The sequence below is a fragment of the Piliocolobus tephrosceles genome, chromosome 2 (assembly GCF_002776525.5).
Source record: "Piliocolobus tephrosceles isolate RC106 chromosome 2, ASM277652v3, whole genome shotgun sequence".
In the NCBI taxonomy this organism is placed as follows: domain Eukaryota; kingdom Metazoa; phylum Chordata; class Mammalia; order Primates; family Cercopithecidae; genus Piliocolobus; species Piliocolobus tephrosceles.
Window position 1 is genome coordinate 89,791,822 of NC_045435.1, and position 22,191 is coordinate 89,814,012.

Genomic DNA, 22,191 nt, shown 5'->3' on the forward strand with positions numbered 1-22,191 from the left:
CCCATCCCTTCTGCGCCCCCTGCTGGCTGGTTGTGGTCCAGTCATTGCCTGTACCACAGGGGTCAACCTCACCTCTTAGGCTATGAAGAGCCCGCCTGAATTGCGGTGGGCATGGGAAAGCGGTGGGTGGGCTTGGAGGCAGCTAGTGGCCGCACTTGTGTCCCAGAGTGCCGTCTGCACCGCCAGAGCTCCTGTCAGTCAGTTGGCAAATCTCCCCATCTCTCTGGGCCCACTCCAGGACAGGGTTTAGCAAGGGGTTCCAGTACCTCTGTGAGAGGTGGGTAAACTGAGATATTTGGAACATTTGTTCATCCAGCATTTATTGAATGCCTTTGGTGTACCAGATCCTGCGAAAATGTAGCTGTGGAAGAAAAGAACATTCCTCCCTCCTGTGATGGCTGACATTCATAGGAAGGCGGATGCATGGAAGACGCCAGGTAACAAGAGCCCGGAAGAAGGCTGGCGTGGTCGGGCTTTCCTGTCTTAGTCCACAGTCTCCTCAGAAGTGAGGGCCCACATCTTCCCCACATTCCTCTTGGCTAGGGGGAAGGGAGAGGTAAGGTGGCTGCCTGAGAGGGCTCTGGGACATGGTGTGTGCCAGCCTGCAGCACACTGGGCTGCAGCTCAGACATCAGAGCTTTGGGAGCTGAAGCGGTGGGACCCAGACCCCCAGCCCTGGCTCTCCAGGCCCCCTAGGCCCTGCCCAGATCCTGCCTGCTAGGCTGACTCCTGAAGGGCACAAAGCTTAGGTTGGGATGTGGGAGAGAGAGGGGAGTGCCAGGCGTGGTGTGGCCTGCTCTTGCTGCCCACTGCTGCCCACCCTTCCTCCCTCCACCCTCAACTCCCTGCCCACCTTCCTGCCTCCTGTTCACCCCCTGCCTTGCTCCCGGCCTCGGTGTGCCTGGGAGGGCTCCGGCTGGTCCTGAAGAGTCCCTACTGGGGACTGGGCAGTTGTTATAGGTCTGAGGGTGGGCCTGTGGGTGAGCCCTGGGGCACTGTTGCTCCCAAGCCAGCAGGGGCATGCCCAGAATCAGAGCTCAGGCAGTCACCATCCTGGCCCTAGCCTTCATCTGGGTCCTGACGAGGGAGTGAGGATGGCTCTGTGCACCCTGTCCCTGCTGCAGGACCACGTTTGCACTGTGTGTGACAGAAGGGGCCCAAGCCACTGCCTTGACCCTGGTGACACAGGTGGAGAAAGGTGGCACTCTGTGGCTCTGGCTGGCTGCATGAGCCTGCCCATCCTAGATCACAGAACTGGACACTGAGGCTCAGGACGCTCTTGTCACTGGCTTACCCCCTTTTGGGCCGATGCTGGGTGGTTTCCAAGGGATGGCAATTGTGTGAGGATGAAAGAAATGAGATGGGAGAGGGGTCCCTGTGTATGTCCTCTGCTCTGACCCTCTGCTTCCCTCATGATGAACTCAAGAAAATTGGTCTTGTTGGCGGTGTCTGTGGGTGGCTGGGGTTCCTGTGTGACTTCCAGAGCCCGTTGTCCTGAGGGTCGGCAGGCCTGGGTAGTGGGACCTCCCCGGGGCCCCTCTGCAAGATGTCCCTCTGGCTGTCTTCGCCTCTTGTGGTATTTCTGGCTCGTCTCTACTGACCCTCCCCCAACCCGTTTCTTTCTCAATACTGTTGCCAAACATCTGGAAGAAAAGTGAAAAACTTGACCCCCCCCACCCCCCCGCCAGCCCCGGATGTTGTCAGATTTCCAGATGTGGGTGTTCTGCCCTCCAGATGAGAGGCAGAATGTGTTCCAGTCAGGAGCGGGCCGGCCCCAGCCCTGGACTGCTGTCCCTCCCTGTGAGGCAGAGTGACAGGATGAGAGGGACTGGGCCCAGTAGGAAGACAGCAGGGTGCACCAGGTAGAGGCCCTGGGCCCCAGGCACCCTCTCAGCCTCAGGCTTAGCCCCTCGCCACACCAGGGAAATCGCTGGGGGTGGGGGCACTGCCTCTGAAGTTTCTATCAAAGGCTCCAGGCACTTAAAAATAACTAGGAGCGCCTCCTTCCCATCCCCCAGGCGCAGATGCTGGGCAAGGAACAGAGCCCAATGTGTTTGCAAGATGTCCCCACTGTCGGCGTCCCCATGCGGGAAGAGCCTTGTGCCACTTCAGCCTTCCCACCTCCCCAAGTGGCAGTCCCGTCAGGCTGTCACTGTCATCTGCTGAAGGTTGGGCCTTGGGATGGACCCTGAGGGCCCGGCACTGCAGGATGGGCACTGGAGGTGGGCACTGAGTGGTAGGAATGGGGGTGAGCGTCCTTGCACTGGGGCAGACCCTGCTCGGCAGCTTGCGGTTCCTCAGAGAGGCAGACCCTCTCAGAGCCCCTGCCAAAAGGGTCGGCAGAGGGCAACATGGGGCAGTGGAACAGCATTGGAGAGAGCTTTCTGGAAGAGCGCCAGTAGAGCCGAGCCTTGAATGTGTCAGGCAGAGGGAGCGAGGGCAGTCTGGGCAGAGGGTGCAGTGGGGAGCCAGGCCTGGGGTGTGTGGGGAAATGTGCATTCCTGGGGGCTGTGGAGAAGGAAAGGAGGAATCCAGGGGTGAAAGCTGAGAAACTGGTCTCTGGGCCAGCAGGGGCTGAAGGGGAGGCTGCTGGACTGGCCTGGGGCGACTGCCCTACAGGGGGCAGCATCCTTTCTCTTGCCCTTTGGGGGGGTTCCTGGAGACCCTTGGACCCATAGCCAGGGCTACAGCTGCCTGCCACGACCAGATACTCACATACAGACACATGTAAACACCCAGACATAAACACACAGAAGCAACACCTGCAGATACACTCACATAGACATACAGACACACACACATAAAGACCCAGACCTGGCCGGGCGCGGTGGCTCAAGCCTGTAATCCCAGCACTTTGGGAGGCCGAGACGGGTGGATCACAAGGTCAGGAGATCGAGACCATCCCGGCTAACACGGTGAAACCCATCTCTACTAAAAAATACAAAAAATTAGCCGAGCGAGGTGGTGGTCGCCTGTGGTCCCAGCTATTCGGGAGGCTGAGGCAGGAGAATGGCGGGAACCCGGGAGGCGGAGTTTGCAGTGAGCTGAGATCCGGCCACAGCACTCCAGCCTGGGCGGCAGAGCGAGACGCCGTCACAAAAAAAAAAAAAAAAAAAAAGACCCAGACCCTCAGAGACAAATGCAGACACCTGGGCCATCCCTTACGTAGACACAGATACGGAGCACACATAGGCACACACAGAGTCCCCCACCATGGAGGCACCCAGACAACACACACAGGTATACACAGACCCCCCAACAAACACAGACACAGAGACCCAGAGACACACGGAGACCCACAGACACCCGACACAGACACAGAGACAACACACACAGACACATGCTGACCTCCGCCTTCCCCCACACGGACATGGTCATAGACACAGACACAGGCACAGGGGACTTTGATGCATGGATGAGAGCTAAAGTTCAGAGGTGCCCTTAGTTCATCCCAGTCCTTCTGGTCCCAAAACAACACGTAGCGTGTACTTGGTCCACCCTTCTTCACCTCTTCATCTTATGGACCTGCGGAGGGGCAGCAGGGCCCTGCGTGGGTATGTGCGGGTTTGCAGAAGAGTGTGTGTGTGTGTGTGTATGTCTGTGTTAAGCAGTGGCCTTTGTCCCCCTTTCTCCCTCCCCCTTCCCAACAGGTGATTGGGAGGAATGGAGATCCCTCCTCCCCTACCCATTCCTGAGCCCGAACAATGCCCTCCCCAGGCCCCAAAATAGCCCCTGAGCCTAGCCATATCCTTTTATGGCCCTGTCCCTATTGTGCACTGCAGGGGTGGGGCTGGGGTCATGAAGTATCTGGGCAGGATAAAGGCCTGAGCGAGGCGGCTCACCTACCCTGCTTTCTGCATTCTTCTCTCCACATCCCTCTCTGTACTTACAGCCCCAATGGCCCCCAAAAAGCCAGAGCCCAAGAAGGATGACGCCAAGGCGGCCACCAAGGCAGCTCCAGCTCCCGCTCCCGCACCTCCCCCTGAACCTGAGCGCCCTAAGGAGGTCGAGTTTGATGCTTCCAAGATCAAGGTGGGTATGGCAGCTGGCTGGTGGCAGTAGGAGCAAGGCAAGTGAGTGGATCCCAGAGTGGACCTAGCAAGAGGCAGGTCAGGCTCTGGAAGTGAGCACTGAGCTGATGCTGGAAGCTTCTGTGCAGAGGTCAGACAAGCCCTGCCTGCTTCAGGCATCAGAAAGGCTGCAGCAGGAGGGATGGTGGTCAGACGTTCTGCAGGACTCCCCTGGTGCTGCTGAGAACTAAGGGTGGGGTCTGGACTGGGGTTTGAGTCTGGACTGTCTTTTCAGTGGTTTTGGAAATGGGCTCTCCCTTGCCCTTCTCCCTGGACTTCTCATCCTTGGGGAATCCCGGAGCCAGTGGGAGCCAGGCAGGGATTTTCCTTCTTCAGCTGAGGGTCCCAAGTCCATACACGCTCCCAGGGTGGATGAGATGGGGAGTAAGAAGCAGGGCTCCTGTCCAGGTCTCGCTCAAGTCACCGAGCCCAAAGCTGATACAGCACTTCCGGGCCTCAGCTTTTAGGTAGGGAACTTGAAGCATCAGCTGACTGGGGACATTCTGAAAGCTGTGCAGGAAGCTGGTCATGATGGTATGACCAGTGGCCCCAGGAGCCCTTCCCCAGCTGGGAAGTCTTTCTCAGAGTCTAAACTTGGAGGGAGCCATGACTCCCACCTGTGGTATCTGCATAGCAGCACGTACCCTGTGTCCTGCCTGCTCCCTGTTCTTGGCTGGGACCACTGCTGCCCTGGCTGCCTCCTCAGGAGCCCTGTGGAACCCTCCCCGTCCCCACATGCCCAGCAAGACCTACATTCCATCGGTGAAGTCTTGCCTCCTGTTCATGAGCCCTTCCCAGAGACACCTACCATGTCCTTCGAGGCAAGGGTTCAAATCCTAACTCTGCTCCATTTTAGTTGCCAAGTTCTTCAGTGCTCTGAGGTGCGGTTTCCTCAGCTGTGAAACAGAACAGCAAGTCCCCTCTTGCAGGGCTGCTGGGAACCATTCAGAGTATATGCACCTGGCGTTGGTCACCCCAGGTCTCAGGCTTGCATTCTGCAGGCCTCGTGGTGAGGCTCTGACCACAGCCACGGCCCGTGGTGGCATTGTCCTTTCTCGCCAGGCCTGAGGTTGGCACAGACTCCCTTCTGAGAGGTAGGGACAATGAGACCCCGCATGGGCCCTCTTCCCCCATCCCCAGGTGGCAGGTAAAGGGCAGGGAACCTTTCCCAGGAGCCCAGATACCCTAATCTCAGCAGGCTTCCTGGTAGAGAGAGCTCTCAGGGAGCCAGGAATGACAACCTGTTCTTCCCAACCTGTTCTTCTGGTCGAGCTGGAAGCCAGGAGGGACAGTCATGGTAGGGTGGCCCTGAACAGGGTGTCCTCTGTGTGCCGGCATGCACTGTGGACGTTGGTGGGTCCCCGAGGCAGCAGCCATGAGAGAGATGTCAGTCATGCCCCTCCCCCAAGCTCCTTTCCCTCGTGTGACCTTGACCTTGGGGCGAGTGACTGCGGAGATAAAAATAGACCTGGTATCCGGTGAGGAGGGGGCACTGGATCCCGGGAGGCCTCTTGATGGACGTCAATCAAGGTGGCCCCAATGTGACTTCAGCAAACACTCAGCAGCACTGCCCCGGCCCTGTGCTGTCCTGGGGTGCAGGAGCTTCCCGGGGCCTACAGACGGGGTGTGTGAGAAATAGGTTTAGTGGGGCTGGTGAGTGATTGCCTGGTCTTGAGGGCTCAGGGGTCTCTGTGAAGGCACATGCTCACACACACACATGCACACTTGTGCTCACCCCTGATGCTGCCACGAGCCCTCAGCCTGTACCATTGCCCTTATTCCTCCTGCCACCCTGGGCCTTCCCATATCACTTTTGCTGACAGTCCTGCCCACCAGGCCCCAAGCAAAGCCAGCCTGACTGGGGCTTGCGTCTTAAGGTACATCTGTCCAGAACCGGGAGCATCAGGTAAGGCCCCCACTGGCCTGAGACCTTGGGCATGCAGCCCCCCTCCTCACTGCTACCCCTGATTCCACCGAGAATCAGGGGCTGGGTGCACACAGACTCAAGGCCTTCTGGCTGGACAGGTGGAGGGGTCAAGGTGGACTGCAGGAGGTCCTGGGGGTGCAGGCTGGGATGCTGGAATGGGACAGGCTGAGACAGTTGACATTCTGGGCTGGCCATGGAGTGCCCAGGAGGAGGCGTGGTCCCACCTTTTAAGCCGGGCATCTGAGTCTTTGGGGTCTCTTTTCAGATCGAGTTCACACCTGAGCAGATTGAAGGTGAGCAGGGGTCTTGAGTCCAGGGGTTGCAGGATTGGGCTGGGGTTTCCTGGTCTGAGGGTCCTGCCAGGGGTGTGGGGAGTGGGGTAGGCTGAGCCTGGGAGAGTCCGTGGCTCACTGCCCTCTCCTGGCAGAGTTCAAGGAGGCCTTCATGCTGTTCGACCGCACACCCAAGTGTGAGATGAAGATCACCTACGGGCAGTGTGGGGATGTCCTGCGGGCACTGGGCCAGAACCCCACACAGGCGGAGGTGCTCCGTGTCCTGGGGAAGCCAAAACAGGAAGGTAGTGCACCTGCCCAAGAGCCCCCATGGTGTCAGTCCCAGGGAGACTGCCTGGGTGGGCTGCCATCCATCCTGCGGGGTAGCACGAGAATCTTTCCCGACATCCTCCTGTTGTCCCAGTGAGGACACTGAGGCCAGTCACAGGGCCATGCTGACCAGGAGACATGCGGTAATGGTTTGCTGGAGCATCTGCCTCCATGCTGATTTGCCAGGCCTCCTGGTGGTAGGTGCTGACACCTACGGAGGAGTGAGAAGGTCAGGCAGCGACAGCAGTGGGCAGTGGGATGCTGTTATCCCAGTGCTTTGGAAGGATCACTTGAGGCCAGGAGTTTGAGACCAGCCTGGGTAACATAGTGAGATTCCATCTCTACAAAAATTAAACATTTAGCTTGGCATGGTGGCATGCGCCTGTGGTCCCAGCTACTCAGGAAGCTGAGCCAGGAGGATCCCGTGAGCCCAGGAATTTGAGGTTGCAGTGAGCTATAATCATATCACTGTACTCCAGTCTGGATGACAGAACAAGAAGACCTTGTGTCTAAAAATAAATACATAAATAAATGAATAAATACATAAATGAATAAAATTTTAAAGCTGAAAAAAAAAAAAAAAAAGGAGTGAGGCCCAAGCCCCCACCAAGGGTTTAAAAGTCCCAGGGAAGGTCTCTGATTGGCCTAGCTGCTCCTCACCCAATCACAGGTGGTGGAGGGTGAGGTCTATAAGAAAATGCCATGAAGGGAGGACTGCTTCCCAAAAGTAGGCAAGGGGTTCTGGACAGAGCCCTCCGTGGTGGCTCAGGGCAGCAGACTCCCTTTGTGAATAGCAAAGGGCTATGGAAACAGTGCGTTGCTCAGTAGACTATGAAGTGCCTTGTCGTGGTAGCTTGCTTTTAAATGGCACACTGGTGTAGACTGCTGTGAGAACTGGTGTAGACTGTTGTAGAACTGTGTGAGCGGTGGGGATAGCTCCTCATTACCAGGCATGGGGGAGGGGTGTGTCCACCCCAGCCTTAGACCCTGGAACCTGGGACCATTTTTCTGCAGAGCTCAATACCAAGATGATGGACTTTGAAACTTTCCTGCCCATGCTCCAGCACATTTCCAAAAACAAGGACACGGGCACCTATGAGGACTTCGTGGAGGGGCTACGGGTCTTCGACAAGGAGGGCAATGGCACTGTCATGGGTGCTGAGCTTCGCCACGTGTTGGCCACCCTGGGTGAGGGCAGCCTCCTCCCCTACCCCCCTCCTTCCAGGGGCATCCTGGGAGAAACCACTGTGTTGCCCCCCAGGCCTGGGACCCACTGGTGAAATGGAGAGAGTTACATAGTTAGGGAGCCTCAACAGCAGACAACAGAACTGTTACTTAGGAGGGGAATAAAGCAAGCATGCTGGTGCAGCTCACAGAAGCGGGATGACATCAGCTCTGGGGACAGAGCAGGGCAGGAAGGAGCTGTCTTGATATGCTCCCTTCCTTCCCACGACTTCAGGCCACTGTCCTGGTGGTCATTACTCCAAGGTCAAATTCCAGGGCCACAGCCCTAAGTGGTCAAGCAGGTCGAGTGCCTGCCCCCTGGGGGTTCTGACCTCTGTGGAGACTTGTGTACCTCCCACTTGTACCCCCACCGTCAGCTGCCTGCAGCAGGGGGTCCCTCTTCAAAGTGATTTTTTCCTGCAGCAAACATTTGAGTACCTACTGTTTCAGCTCCGTGCTGGTCTCTCCCTCTTCTCTCTCTCTCTCTCTCTCTGTGTGTGTGTGTCTAGAGGTGGGGGTAATTAGGAGGAGCTGCGGCTGCCACTTTGAAGGGGGACCAGCACAGCACACAGAAGTACAGAGGCAGAAGAATGCCAGACTTGGGGAGCAGCGGGTGGTCTCTTGGCCCCCTCCACCACCCTCTCCCAAGGTCCCCAACTCCACCCCATGGGCCCTTCCTCTAGCTTCAAGAGGCTGCCCCAAGGGACTGCTTCTAGGGAGGCCTGGCTTCCTTCTGGTGGAGGGACCCCCTCTCAGCCTAGTGGGACAGAGGACAGCACATGCTGTACCCCAGGCCCCTTCTTAACTTGTCATTGATTCTCCTAGCCTCAGAACTGGGGTGATGGCCAAGGTCTTGTGAACAGTGCTGGCTGTGGGAATACTGGAGAGGTTGAACCACCGTCTAGAGGGATTCAGTGGGTGCCCCCACCCCATCATGCCTCTGCACGCACAGTGCTGACTCAGCCTCCCACTCCTGCCAGGTGAGAGGCTGACAGAAGACGAAGTGGAGAAGTTGATGGCTGGGCAAGAGGACTCCAACGGCTGCATCAACTACGAAGGTGGGCTCAGCAGGGGCAGGGGTCTTCTGGGAGGGGAGTGCTGGGACCCAGGCTTCCAGCCATGGCTGCCCCGTGTTGCATCCCTGACACTCACTCTCCTCTTCTTTCCAGCATTCGTGAAGCACATCATGGCCAGCTAAACCTCCTGCCCAGGTAGGCACCCACTCCCTCCTGAACCCGCTGCTGCCACCTCCCCACACTCCACCAGCTGCAGTGCTCACTTGACATCCTGCTGCCTCCATCTCCCTCCTCCTCTGTAATCTGCACTGCCTTTGCTCTCAGGAAGCCCAGGGAAGGCTGTGCAGGGACTTCTCATCTCCCATGTGTGATGCTGACACCAGCGGCCTGGAGTCAGGGGAAGGAGGGGAGCGTATCAAGACCCTGCACAAACCCTCGGACCTCTCTGCGTGGCTGCCATCTCTGGCCCCTCTCAGTCTGTGCTTACCTGTGACGGCAGGCAGCTCCGTCCCCACCCCATGGGCCTCATGAATAAATGGCTTCTTGCCGGCCTTCCTTTCTGACTTCCTTCCCTTCCTCCCTCTTTTTTTCCCTCTCTCCTTCCCTCCCTCTCCTCCTCTTTTTCCTTCTGTCTTTCTCCTTCCCTCCCTTCCTACCCACCTCCCTCCCTCCCTTCCTCCCTTCTTTCCTACATTCCCTCCCATTTCCTCCCCTTCTTCTCTTCCTTTCTCCCTTCCCTCTGTTCCTTCTTCCTTCCCCCTTCTTTCCTTCCTCCCTTCTTTCCTCCCTCCCCTCCTTCCTTCTTTCCTTTCCCTCTTTGTCCCATATTTCTCCTTCCCCTCTTCCCTTTCCTCCTTCTTTCCTCTCTGTGGCCCTTGGCTTGCCTCTGTGAATTCTGTGGCCTATGGACGCTGAGCTGGAGGAGGCCGAGTGCTTCTCTGTTGTGCTTGCCCCCCAACCAGCCTTCTGTAGGAGGCAGTCGTGCTGGGGCCACTAACAGGGATGCAGGCTGCTGGGAGCCTGAGAGCACTATCTGAGCCATCTCACTGCATATCCACCAACTGGGTGACCATGGGGCATTGGCCCAGAGCCACCCTGTCATGGGTGGGAAAGCTGAGGTCCAGCACAGGGAATGGCCTTGCCTGAGTGACATTGGGAATGGGTGGCAGGGCAAGAGCTAACTTTGTCCCCAGGCTGTCAGAACTGAAGAGGCCTTCCCCCTTGCCCTGACTCCGATGGGGAAACTGAGCCACTCTGCCAGCAGTGTGGCTCTAGGTCAGAGGTAGAGGCTTTGTGGGGATAGCCCCAGGCTCCTCAGCAGAAGGCAGCATGCAATCCCTGCGTGGTGGAGAGAGGTGCACACACCTGCAGACCCCTGCCCCATTCCACCCCCTGCTCTGGGGCCAGGGTCCCTCCCCTGGGTCCTGGAGGCTGATGAGATGGAGAGCGGAGGCTTCCTGGAGGAGATGATTCATGCAGGCTTGATGTGAAGGGAGAGCAAAGCCCTGCAGAGAGGCTGGGGGCCCCAGATATAGAAATGTGGGGGAGATCAAAGGCTTTAAATGGGGAGTGGGCCACACTGGATGGGAAACACCTGGCAGGCCAGGAGGACCCAGGAGTCAGGGCAGCTCCAGAGGGTGCCTTTTCATGACCTCATGTGGATGCGCGTGTCTGCGTGGCAGGGGGGATGTGGTGGGGTGAGAGCGACTTGGACGGCCGGTGTGGATCAGACTGCCCAAGGGGCTGTGTGGTGTGGGGAGTCCTGAGTGTGTGTGAGAGTGTGTGTGGATGGGGGTTGCCGGCAATGTGGGAGAGAGTGCATGTGAGGGGTGAGTATGTCGCAGGAGTCTGTTGCATCCTTGTTTCATTCTCTCAGCATTTACTGAGCACTGACTGTGTGCCAGGCTTTGTTCTAGGTGCTGGGAACACTGCAGTGGAGAAGGCACTGGAAACCTCTGCCCTTGTAGAACTCACACAAACCAGACAAATTCTGACAGTGGAGTGTCGAATGGTGCTAAAGGCAGAGAAGGACTGAAAGCAGGGAGGGCTGTGGTGTGTGTATGCATGTGTGTGTGTGTAAGCTGGGAAGTGGGTGACACGTTAAATAATGAGGTCAAGGATTATCTGAGCAGGAAATAGTTGAGCAAAGATTTAATGGAGAGAAGATAATATTTAAAATACATAAAGAACTTCTGTAACTCAACAATCACCCCCCAAATAACCCAATTAAAAAATAGGCAAATTACTTGTATGTATACATTTCTCTAAAGAGGATATACAGGCCCGGCGTGGTGGCTCACGCCTGTAATCCCAGCACTTTGGGAGGCTGAGGCAGGCAAATCACATGAGGTCAGGAGTTCAAGACCAGCCTGACCAACATGGTGAAACCCCGTCTCTACAAAAACACAAGAATTAGCCCAGGCTGAGGCCAAAGAATCATTTGAACCTGGGAGGCGGAGGTTGCAGTGAGCTGAGATTGCACCACTGCACTCCAGCCTGGGCAACAGAGCAAGACTCCATCTCAAAAAAACAAAACAAAACAGAACAAAAAACCAAAGGATATACAGATATAACCAATCAGCACATGAAAAGATGCTGGACATCACTAATCATTAGATAAGTGCAAATTAAAACCGCAGTGAGATACTGCCTCACACCCATTAGGATGGCTGTCACAACACAACAGAAAGTAACAAGTGTTGTTGAAGATGTGGAGAAATTAGAACCCTTGTGCACTGTTGAAATTTGAAAGTAAAATGGTGCAGCCACTGTGGAAAACACTATAGCAGTTTCCCACAAAATAGAATGACCAGATGACCAGCAATTCTACTTCTGGGCAAGTACCTAAAATACTTGAAAGCAGGGTTTGAACAGATATTTGCACACCTGCGTTCACAGCAGCACTATTCGCAGTAGCTAAAAGGTGGGAGCAACCCGGGTGTCGTGGAGGAGCGGATGGGTAAGCAAATGCGGTCTATCCACAAGGGAGTGTTACTCAGCCTGACAAAGCAAGGCCGTGTGGACACATGCAACAGTGTGGGTGAACCTTGAGGACATTACGCTAAGTGAAATAAATCAGTCACATACACACAAAATACTGTACGAGTCCACTTATCTAAGGGTCCTAGAGTAGTCAAAATTCATAGACAGAAAGCAAATGGTAGGGGCTAGGGGAGGGGAGATGGGGAGTTATTGCTAAAGGGAGAAAAAGGGAGAGATGGAGTGTCTTAGGCTGGGCTTCCCTACAAGTGATCCCTGAGACAAGGGCCAGATCAAGGACTATCTGCAAGTAGTCTGCCTGGAAGGTGATTCCGGGGAGGGGGGGGGGGGGGGGGGGGGGGGGGGCCTGGGAAGGAAGAAAATCCCCCCAAAGGGGTGCATGCAGAGCAGATGACACTATGGGCAAAGGGGTCTCAGCCCTGCTGGGAACCTCCAGGAGATGGTGGTATTGTCTCACTGAGGGATGAGGAAGGCAGACTATCTACAGACTCCCATCTGTCACTGGCTGGGCAGGGCCCCTAGGTGGGCTGGAACATTCCTGTGCGGCAACTCAGCATCTGCTTCAGGAGGCTGTGTGGGCATCTGAGGGAAGATGTCCTGGCAGAGGGCACAGAGGCCTGGTGACGGGAGCAGAAAGTGCCATGGAGAGGGACAGGTCCTGAGTCAGAGAGGTCAGGGGGGCTGCAGCATGTGCCCTGGAGAGATGTTTTCTCAGTGCCATCCTGGATGCTGTGTGGAGAAGAGACTGTGGGGGCCACAGGAGCAGCAGGGAGGCCAGCGAGGAGGGCCCCAGGAGAGAGGGGATGCATACTGGGCCTAGGGTACTGGCAGGGGTGATGGTCGTAAGTGGTCGGATTCCAGGGCTGTTTTGAAAACATCCTCAGCAACATCGCAGACAGATTTCAAGGCTTTCTGGTTCAGTCCACTCCAGCCTCAGATCTGATTTAGGGGAAGGAGTCGTGATCTGCTCTTTCACAGTTTACCGCCACGGCGCTGAGAGGTGCATAGTCTGTTGCCTGGTGGGGCAGATGAAGGCGCCCTGTGCCCCGTTGCAGTGCACTAGGCCAATGAGGGCATCTTATTGTGCGTGTGTGATCTTGGCGGGTTCTGGCCAGCCTTCCTGGCCCATGAGTGGCTGAGGACCCACATAGAGGGGAGCAGGTCCCAATCAGGCTCTACCTCCAGCCTCCTCCTGGGCAGGGCACCACCTGAGGTGGCTGACACTCTACCGGGCAGTCCCCAGCTCCCGCCTGTCCAGCGCACCTTGCTGCTGAACACCAAGCCTAGAAGTGTTGAGCTCCCCTTCAGAAGTCTGCATGGAACTGAGTGGTCTCAGCATTTTCTTTCTGCGTATGCCTGCCCCGGGTGGAGTCCTGAGCAGAGATTGCACCCACTGTCAGTCATCTCCAGCAAGAAGTGCCCTGCATCCAAGTTCACATGAGTCTCAGGCCTCAGGCATACATGTCCCACTCTCTCAAGAATGCCTGCCCTTCTGGTTTCCAGGGTGGCCCGCAGTACTCCCAGGCTTTTCCCAAACATACCCTCCTTCTTGCAGGCTTCCCTAGTCCCTGAGGGCTACTGTCCCACTCGGTTTGGTTTGGTGGTAGAAGGGAGCATCTTGTAATTCCCTCGTGACATTCCCCAGCCCCCAGTCTTCTTGCGTGGCTGTGAGGGGATGGGTTGGGGGCCCCTTGGTCTGCTGGTGAGGGCAGGGCTGGGGCTGTTGTGTGATGAGCCCTGGCAGGGCCAGTTTGGTTCCACTCGTTGCAGCTCAACTCCACTTAGAATGTGCCTCTGGCCCAGCCATGGCCATGTTGCTACCCTGGGGCCATTTACCTCTCATATGTGGCTCTGCTGACCACGTGTTCCTGGGTTTGGGTCACCGGCTGTGGGTGCAGGCATCAGAGCGGATGGGGTGGAGGCACCTAAAGGTGGGACTCAGCTGCAGAGGTGAGCCTTCTCCTTACACGGCATCCTGTCATCCTGGCTGGGTGAAGTGTGCGTGTGTATGTGTGCTTAGGTCCACAGTTGTCCGTGTATGCCTGTGGATCTGTGTCTGTGAGTGAATGTGGGCTTGCGTGTGCATGTGTGTTGTGTATGTGTGTCCACTTCTGTGAGTGTGTTGGTGCCCATTTGTCTGTGCATATGTACATGTGTATTTGCCACTGTGTGTGCGTGAGTGTGTGTGCCTGTGTCCGAGTGCATATGTGCTGGGGGGGCTCTGCTGAATCAGCACTGGCACTGGGCAGCCGGCACTGCCAGGCAGGCTGTGGCCTCCCCACAGTGGCGTAAACAACTGGTCCCAGCTCCCCCTTCAAGCAGGGTGATCCAGCCTATGGCCGGTGGAGAGGGGTGGGAGGGGGCAGCGGGTTTGCCCTTGGGCCACCTTGATAGCCTCCATGCCTCAAGTGCCCTGTCGTGTGCCCCATAAGGCTGGGGTCTGTTCTGGGGTGTCTCTATGCCTCACTTTCCTTCTTTGGCCTGGGGCCTGATCTCTGAGGTCTCCTCAAGGTGGCAGGAGGAGCCACCTCTACACTCTCAGTCCAGGCTGAGTCAGAGGGTCGGTGGGGTAGTCCAGGGGCAGAGTTCAGCTTCAGCACCCCAGGCAGGGCCAGGCAGTCCCCTTGAAACTGCAAAACCTAACTCAGAAGGTCTAGTGACACTGCAGGAGCAAGGTTCTGATGGACCCTTGGAACTCACTGCTTTAGGGCAGAGTTTGGGGATCTGGAACTCGAGCACAAGGGACAGAGGATTATCAGAGCTGGGCCTGCGATGGGCCCAGAACAAACCATCCCTCCACTGCTCGGATGTTCCTGCGTGGATGCCCGTGGCTCTTGTTAGCCTGCCGCACCCTGCATCCTGTCTTCCAGACATCATCCCCAGGGATCCTGGGGTTACCACTGGGACATGAATGAGAGGGCATGGAGTAGCGGTGCCAGGAAGGCCAGAAATTCAGGCCGCGATAGAAAGAAGTCAGGTGGGATCTTGAAGAAGTCAGGCATTGGATGAAAATTTTTGCCAGGCCACAAGAAGGAAGGAAATCACTTTCCGTGAGAAAGTGGACTGTAGGGCTCACAGCACTCAGTGGCACACAGTGTTGTGGAAAGCTGATGGAGGCCTTAAGAGAGGTCAGGGGGTGACGGAATGTGTGGAACAGGGGAGGAGGGGCCAAAAAAAGTCAGGTGGCAGTGTGACGGGAGCTCCTTGTGTTGCATACGGGGGGGTTTGGGGTGTCCTCAGTGGTTGGTCCTGAGGCCATGGGTAGTAGTGAGAGTTGTGGGGTCAGGGAGAGGGCGGGCCTGCCTGGGAACAGGGGAAATGCTGATCCAGTCACCTCAGAGCACAGCAGGAAAACCCGGATCTTGAACCTGGTGACCCAGCACAGAAGTGGTTCCCTGGGGTTCTCCCAAGTTCCTTCCAATCAGCCCCAGTCCCTCCCTCACCCACTTTTGGGGGTTATTTGTTCCCTGTCCTCCCAAAGCCACACAATCCTGGTTTGCCCAAACGCTGACAGAGCACAACTGGAATGTGGCGTGTGTGTGTGAGTGTGTGCACATGACACTCCCCCAGGCCTGATCACCCAGCAGGCCCCTCCAGTCTCAGCAGCCAGGGCCCAGGACCTCTTGGACAGAGAAGGCCCTTGAAGGTCAGGTCTGGGCAGGATTCCTGCCTGCACCCTCGTCTCCAGCCCGCCTGAGGACTCCTGAGCTTCCACCATTTTCTTCCACTCTCCACCCCCACCTCTGGTCTATGGGCTTGGGTACCTCACATATATACCGAGGCCGTGGCCGTGGTGCACATCAGAACCTTTCTGGAGGCCGTTTGGGGCGGAATGGGGCAGCTGGAAGACTCAGGCTCCAGACTCCGCACTTCCAGGTGCCCCTTGGGAAAGTTCAGATCTTGGCAGCTTCCTGATTTTTCTACTTTGGTCCGGCTGGACATGAGTATGCCCTTTTCCTTACCACAGCTATGCCCTGGGGCTGGAAGCCTTGGTCTTCCCTCCCCTCAACCCCTCTGCCATCATACCCTGCTCCTGGTCTCCTTACCTGTCTCCCATGGTAGGCTTGGAAGCCATTTAAAGGTGCTCTACAATGTCATTGTCAGCCCCTGAGCTAACTGGGAGAGGTGGTGAGCCCTCTGTCCTGAGGAATATGCAAGCAGAGGGGAACCAGTCCCAGCCAGAAAGGCTGCAGGAGGGGCTCTTACCCTGGTGGAGATTGGAAGCACTTGGGCATTTCCAAGCCCTAAGGCCCAACTTACCCCAATACCCAAGAAAGTTTTGAAAAAATGTCCTATGTTGTATATTTCCCAGAATCCCAATTTATGCATTTTCAATGCTTGTCTTTCTTCCAAGATTGCACCCTGCCTACTTTCTTTTGCCTTGAGAATATCCTTCTGTTTACAAAAACAATGATGACGGTAGCTGTTGTTTTCCGTATCTCTACTTGGCAAATAAGACCTTACCTTACAAGTCAGTTTTTAAGTTTTGAGGAAATTTCACAGTTTGTTGCAGTCAGCATTTCCCAAAACCCCTGGATAGAGACCCTTGAATGGAGCAGAACTTTGCCAGGCCCAAGGTTCATTTGAATCAACTTATTCATCCATTCATCCATCCATCCTCCCTCCCTCCCTCCCTCATGTAATTTTCAGGTGTTAACTGTGCTGCACCTGTGATGAGTAACAGAGGCCCAGCCTTGCCACTGGGATGGAGTGGGGAATGGGAACTTGGCAGGGAGGTGCTAATGAGCCTCTGGGACAAGCAGGTGCTGTGAGGTCAGGGCTGGGGGTGGTGGGGCACAATGGAGAAGATACATCAACTCTTTGTTGGAGTATCTGGGATCCTGAGATTCTGAGTTTCCCCAAACCTCTGGATGTCCATACCTGTTTCCACCTCTGGGGCCTGCAACTGGAGGTGGGGAAGCTCATGGCAGTGACCCCACATCCCTAGCTGCAGCACAAAGTGTGGGATGGTGGCTGCTGTGGCAGGAAGGCAAATGTTTAATGGCTTCTAACCCCAGGAAAGGTGGATGGGTCTTGAGGCTGAGGGATGAGAGGAGAAGCAAGGTTTCCCTCTGTATGGCCCAGGCTCAGTGGGCGGCCCTGGGCTGGGCGCCCTCAAGAGGGTGACATGGCCAGATCCCAAGCTCTAGGCTGGGACAGCTCTATTCCTGGAAAGGGGCCTGCTCTGAGGGCTGACCCAGGCTCTGTGCAGTCCCTCTCCAAGAGGGGCCTTTCTCATAGTGATGGAGTTCTTGGGGTGTTTCAGAGTAGAGCTGGACATGTGGGAGGGCTCTCAGGCTTGCAGTGGACTCCAAGAACCCTCCAGGGCCACATTACAGAGTCACCTCTACCCTCCTGGGCACTCGAGAATGCTGCCGTCAAGCCCCAGGCCTGAGTGGGCATGCCCAGTGATACGGTGAGTGTGCACAAGGCAGCCTGAGCGCCGACAGGGACAGTCAGACTCAGTTTCCAGGCCCCCAGGTTGCCTGCCCCACTTGGGCCCCTGCCTCATTTTCTCCTGGGGCCAAAGTCCCTCCTCCAACCTCTTTTCCAGGGCAAGTCTGACCAAGCTGCTGCCTGCTTAAATGCAACAGGATCTTAGACCTTGCTGAGGAAGCTCTGCATGGGCAGCTCTCAGATGTAGGGGAGAAATCTGTCTAGGGCCTCCCCGTTTCTCTGAAATTGAGTCTCCAGAACTGTTTCACCCCTGGCTGGCCCCTTGGTGGTTCACTAGGCTGATCTTGGCCCTGCTATTTTCTAGGGATGGACCTTGCCCTCTGTAAGGCCACTGACTCAGTGAGGGCTCAGTTTGCCAGGGGCCTGAGCAGGGCAGGGACTTTGATAATTCTTCTAGCACCTGCTCCAGCGGGGGAGACAGGGGTTGTCTTTGTGTTATGAAGGAACCACTGTGGCCACCTGTATGGGGGGTGGAACAGAGTGGGTGCAGAGAGGCAAAAAGACAGTGTTATGGAAGGGTGACTGGGGCACCTAGGGGAGGATAAGTTCAGGTGCAGATTGTTGGGGGAGAGCCCTGCAGGTCTCCCTGGGATGCTACCCCATCCCTCTCTGGCCTTAATTTCCCTCCTGTGCCGGGCTGGAGGTGTTGGAGACTGGTGTTCTGAGCCCTGGAGAGGCCCCTTCTGGACTCTGAGCTTCGGGCTGGGGGCGGTTGGGGGAGGTGACAGCTGCTTTGAAATGTGGAGAATAATAAAGCAAGGAATGTCTGAGCTCAGGGGAAAAAAAACCCTGCTCGCCAGGCCTCCCACCCAGCTGAGCATAATGAATTAAGTATAGGCAGGCACGTTTCATGTGGGGGTGTGGGCTGGGGAAAGCAAGAAGGCCCCAAATGAGAAACAGGGTCCTGGGCGGGCTGCCGGGAGCTGGGGTTTCTGGGTCATCTGACCTGACCCCTGGGGATGTCCTCACTCCCCAGAAGCTTCTCCTCCATCTTCCCTTGGTCTGCATGGGTGAATGGGTGAAATGCGTCCCAACCCTATGTTGACATCTGACCCCAGGCTGCCCAAAAGGCCAGAAATAGGAGAAGGTGTGGTTGACTCAGAGGGATCATCTCTTCATTCTCGCCCTTCTACGTGCATTTATTAAACACCGATGGGGTGCCTTCTCCATGCTGGATGACAGAGTCAACGCTGCCCCCTGTTGAACTGACTGAACCTGCAGTCCTGCCCGTCATCCTCTGGGGAGCAAGCCTTGAGGCTTTGCAATGCATCCTGCTTCCAGTCTCCCAGCCCTCTGCTTCCTCTGGCCAGTTCTTCACATATCCCCTCTGCTCCATGTGAGGTCATCCTCCCTTCTACCCTTATGTCCTTGGCACCCGCTCAGCCTCCCTGCCCCAATCTCCCTGGGGCTTGGACATCAGTGGCTTCCAGGCCCACGCTTTCAGGTTGTTACTCATGCTGTTTCCTTTTGCTTATCTGCCTGGTGGACCTCATTCATTGACCGCCAAGACTGCTTTATAAAAGACCACACTGGCCAGGCGCAGTGGCTCATGCCTGTAATCTCAGCACTTTGGGAGGCCGAGGCGGGGAGATCACTTAAGGTCAGGAGTTCAAGACCAACCTGGCCAACGATGCTAAATGCTGTCTCTGCTAAAAATACAAAAATTAGCTGGGCGTGGTGGTGCGTGCCTGTAATCCCAACTACTTGGGAGGCTGAGGCAGGAGAATTGCTGGAACCCCAGAGGCGGATGTTGCAGTGAGCTGAGATCGAGACACTGCACTCCAGCCTGGGTGACAGGGTGAGTGAGACTCCATCTCAAAAGAAAAAAACAAAAAACAAAAACAAAAAAACCTCCCCTTCCCATAGTGGCCCAGGGAATAGTAGGTAAGTAATTGAGCCATCAGCAAAAGGGCATATTCTCAGCCAGGGAGCCAGAGAGTGGTGGAGGCAGGTAGTAGGGCTGCTCCGCGGGCTCTCCAGCAGGGATTCTTGCCTCCCAGCGTCTGCCGGCTTGGGGCAAGACTCCCACTTTATTTTTAAGAAGTCTGGCCTGGAACTTGGAGCTCCTTGAAATATTCTCCCCTACAGTCCCTTCTCTCCCCCACCCACTTTAATGAAAACCATTGTTTTTCAAGCACATGTTAATTAAAAAGCAAACATGTTTTGCTAAGTAATTTGGAAGCTCTGGTTCTGCAAACTATAGCTATTCCAGTTAAATAACATCCCTCACTCAGCTTACCCCAGTGTTTTGGGAGCTGAAGACCCCCGTGGCTACTGCAGATGCACTTCCCTTTACAGCTTAGGCACCCTGTGGTGGACTGGTCAGGATAGGGTGTCCTCTCTATTTCACAGGTGGGGACATGGAGGACCCGAGCTCCTAGCAAGTTCAGTCCCACCAGCTCTCTGCAATCCTCTGCTTTGGGCCCAGGGGAAATAGCTGGTAAGGAGGGGTGAAAGACTCATGTGCCCCATACTGCAGGCAAGGTCACTGTCTCAGAGCCATGGCCCAGCTGTAGGGTGAAGGGAGGAGGATGAGCATGACACCCTTGTGAGCCCAGGTGGGAAGGCTGGCAGGTGCTGCATGGCCTGGGCTGCCTCCCATAGTCTCCAGTGCAGCTGGGTGACATCTACCCGAAGCTGGGATAGTAGCTCCCTGAGGCGAGTGCCCAAGGGAGGACTGGCCTGATGGGTGGAGGGAACCTTGAATGCTCAGAGGCACCCAATCCAGCCCAGCTCCCCACCCAGTGTCTGGTGACCAATATCACTACAGTGCCCATATCCCCACCTTGGCTCCGGGCCTTGGGAGCGCTGGGGCTCTGAGGCCCTTCACACCCGGCGGTACCCTCAGGGCCCATCACAAGGCGCTGGGGCCGCTAAGGTGCAAGGTTCAGTGACCTCCAGCCTTCCTGTTCCCAGCCCCTGGCAGAGGGAAGGGGCATCTCACCAAGAAGCCTTTCCAAGCCTTGCCACTGCCTCACAGCCTGTTGGTGGGCTCTCCCAACTAGGATTCTGAGCAGGAGTGCTTCCCTTGGGTGTGCCTCCAGGTGTGAGCCTGTGTCCAGGTCTGTGTTCCTGTTTCCATGTGGGCTGTGAGTGTGTCTGGTAGCCAATACCCTGGTGTGAGGTGTTCCTTCCTCCCTCCTGAAGGAGGAGATGCCTGGGCTCCTTGGGGGGAGTGTAAGGAGGGTGACCAGGAAGAGTATGTGTGTGTCTGGGGAGGTGGGCCCTGGGCCTTGCCGGACACCTGGGGTGGTTTGTCCAGAGCTTCTGCGTCCACTCAGGGACACAGGCCCCGGGCGGGAGCCAAGCCCCAGCTTGTGCACTGGCCAGCCCTCCTTGTCTTCTGCCCTCGACTGCTGATTTTTGTAAAACGAGGAGTGTGTGTTGGAGGTGTGCGACTTATTACACGCACAGTGTTTTCCCTTCGGGACACACACACACCCTCGCAAGCCACCACACACGGTGACACCAGCGACGCATGCTGGCGGCCGGCTCCCCGGGCTCAGCCTCCTTCGGCGACACGCCAGTGATACACACTCTCCAGCCTCTCCCACTCCCACCCACATCCCGGGAGGAGCGGCCGCTCCACTGCACTCCTCCGGCCCGGCCCTCGGCGCGGCGTTTCTGTGTTCTGTTCCCTTCACAGCCGCGTGGAAACCGCAGCGGGGCGGGCCGGGATGAGCTCACGCCGCCGCCCGCCAGGCCGCCAACCCTAACTCGCTCCAGATGCAGGGCGGCCTGTGCTGGCGCGGAGAGTGGCGGGGTGGGCCGGGGCCGGGGCCGGGGGAGGCACGGCCCGCTCGCGCCCCCTGCAGGGGCGGCCCCCGCAGGTCCCCTGGAGGCGGGGGCTGCAGGCTCTGGGCTCAGGGGCGCGGGTGGGGGCTGCCCACCCCGGAAGAGGAGGGCCTTATTGCCATCCGCCCGCTTTTTCTCAGGCCTTCTCCACTGCCTGAGATCTGTCCCCGGGCGGGGTGGGGGGTGCAGCTGTGGAGGTCACAGTCCACGACCCCTCCCTGGTCGGCGCAGCCTCCAGGTGCTGTGGCGGGCCGGTGCCCGCCCCTCACACAGGCCGCCTTTGCTAACCCCCACCCGCGACTGCCGGAGTGGGGCTGTCTCCCCACTTCTCCTCCCTGCAGCTCCCGGGACACCCTGACCAGGTACTGCAGCTCAAGCCTCCCGCCTCAGGGCCCTGGCCAGGCCCTGCCCACTCTTGTTCCTTTTGGAACAAACACTCCAGTTTCTACTGGGAAAGCAGCGGGGGCCTGACCACCGCCTGTTTTTAATAAGGAGCTGGTATTTCCCCGAAATCGCCGGCCGTGGCTGACCTCATGGGGATGACGGCTGGCCCTGGGCCGGGGGCAGGAGCCGGCTCCCGTGTGAGCTCCTGGCCTGCACACAGACGCTCAGGGAGGAGGCGCTGGTTTCTCATCCCAGCTCAGCCGTTGGCTCATCCAAAACTCCATCTATTTGTCTGCTGTGTTGTGCACCCTGGGTCGATACCCTGCCAGCCCCTGCACCCCAGCCCTGCCCGGGGCCCTGGGTTCAAGCCCGGCTTTACTCCTGCCTCGTGTGATCTTGGCAAATTGCTTAACCTCTCACCACTCATTTCCTCCACTGTAGGGTTGAGACTGTTGTGGGGATTAGAGAGGGAACACTGTGGGGAGGGTCGATGGGTTCCAGGAACGTTTCTAGACGGCAGGAGGAGGGGGGTCTCAGGAGCTGAGGCACCAGAGATCAGGCCCTGGGCTTCCTGGGTGGGGCATTGTGGGAGGAGGGGGGGCTTGGGAAATTGTCAGCCTTGGGGGAGATAGGGACAGCACAGAGGTTCCAGCAGAATGAGAGTGCTTCGAAAGGGATCAGCGGGGGGGGGGGGGGGGGGGGGGGGGGGGGGGGGG

At 57.0% G+C, this 22,191-nt stretch overlaps 1 protein-coding gene across 1 annotated transcript; it reads left to right on the forward strand.

Moving 5' to 3' along the window:
- The first annotated feature begins 3,850 nt into the window (after positions 1–3,850).
- MYL3 (myosin light chain 3) lies at positions 3,851–9,390 on the forward strand. The gene is made up of 7 exons (XM_023231685.2): positions 3,851–4,032; positions 6,263–6,290; positions 6,425–6,574; positions 7,614–7,787; positions 8,804–8,881; positions 8,993–9,034; positions 9,164–9,390. The coding sequence occupies exons 1-6, from the start codon at positions 3,898–3,900 to the stop codon at positions 9,019–9,021; spliced, it is 594 nt and encodes a 197-aa protein (XP_023087453.1). The 5' UTR covers positions 3,851–3,897; the 3' UTR covers positions 9,022–9,034; positions 9,164–9,390.
- The last annotated feature ends 12,801 nt before the right edge of the window (positions 9,391–22,191 follow it).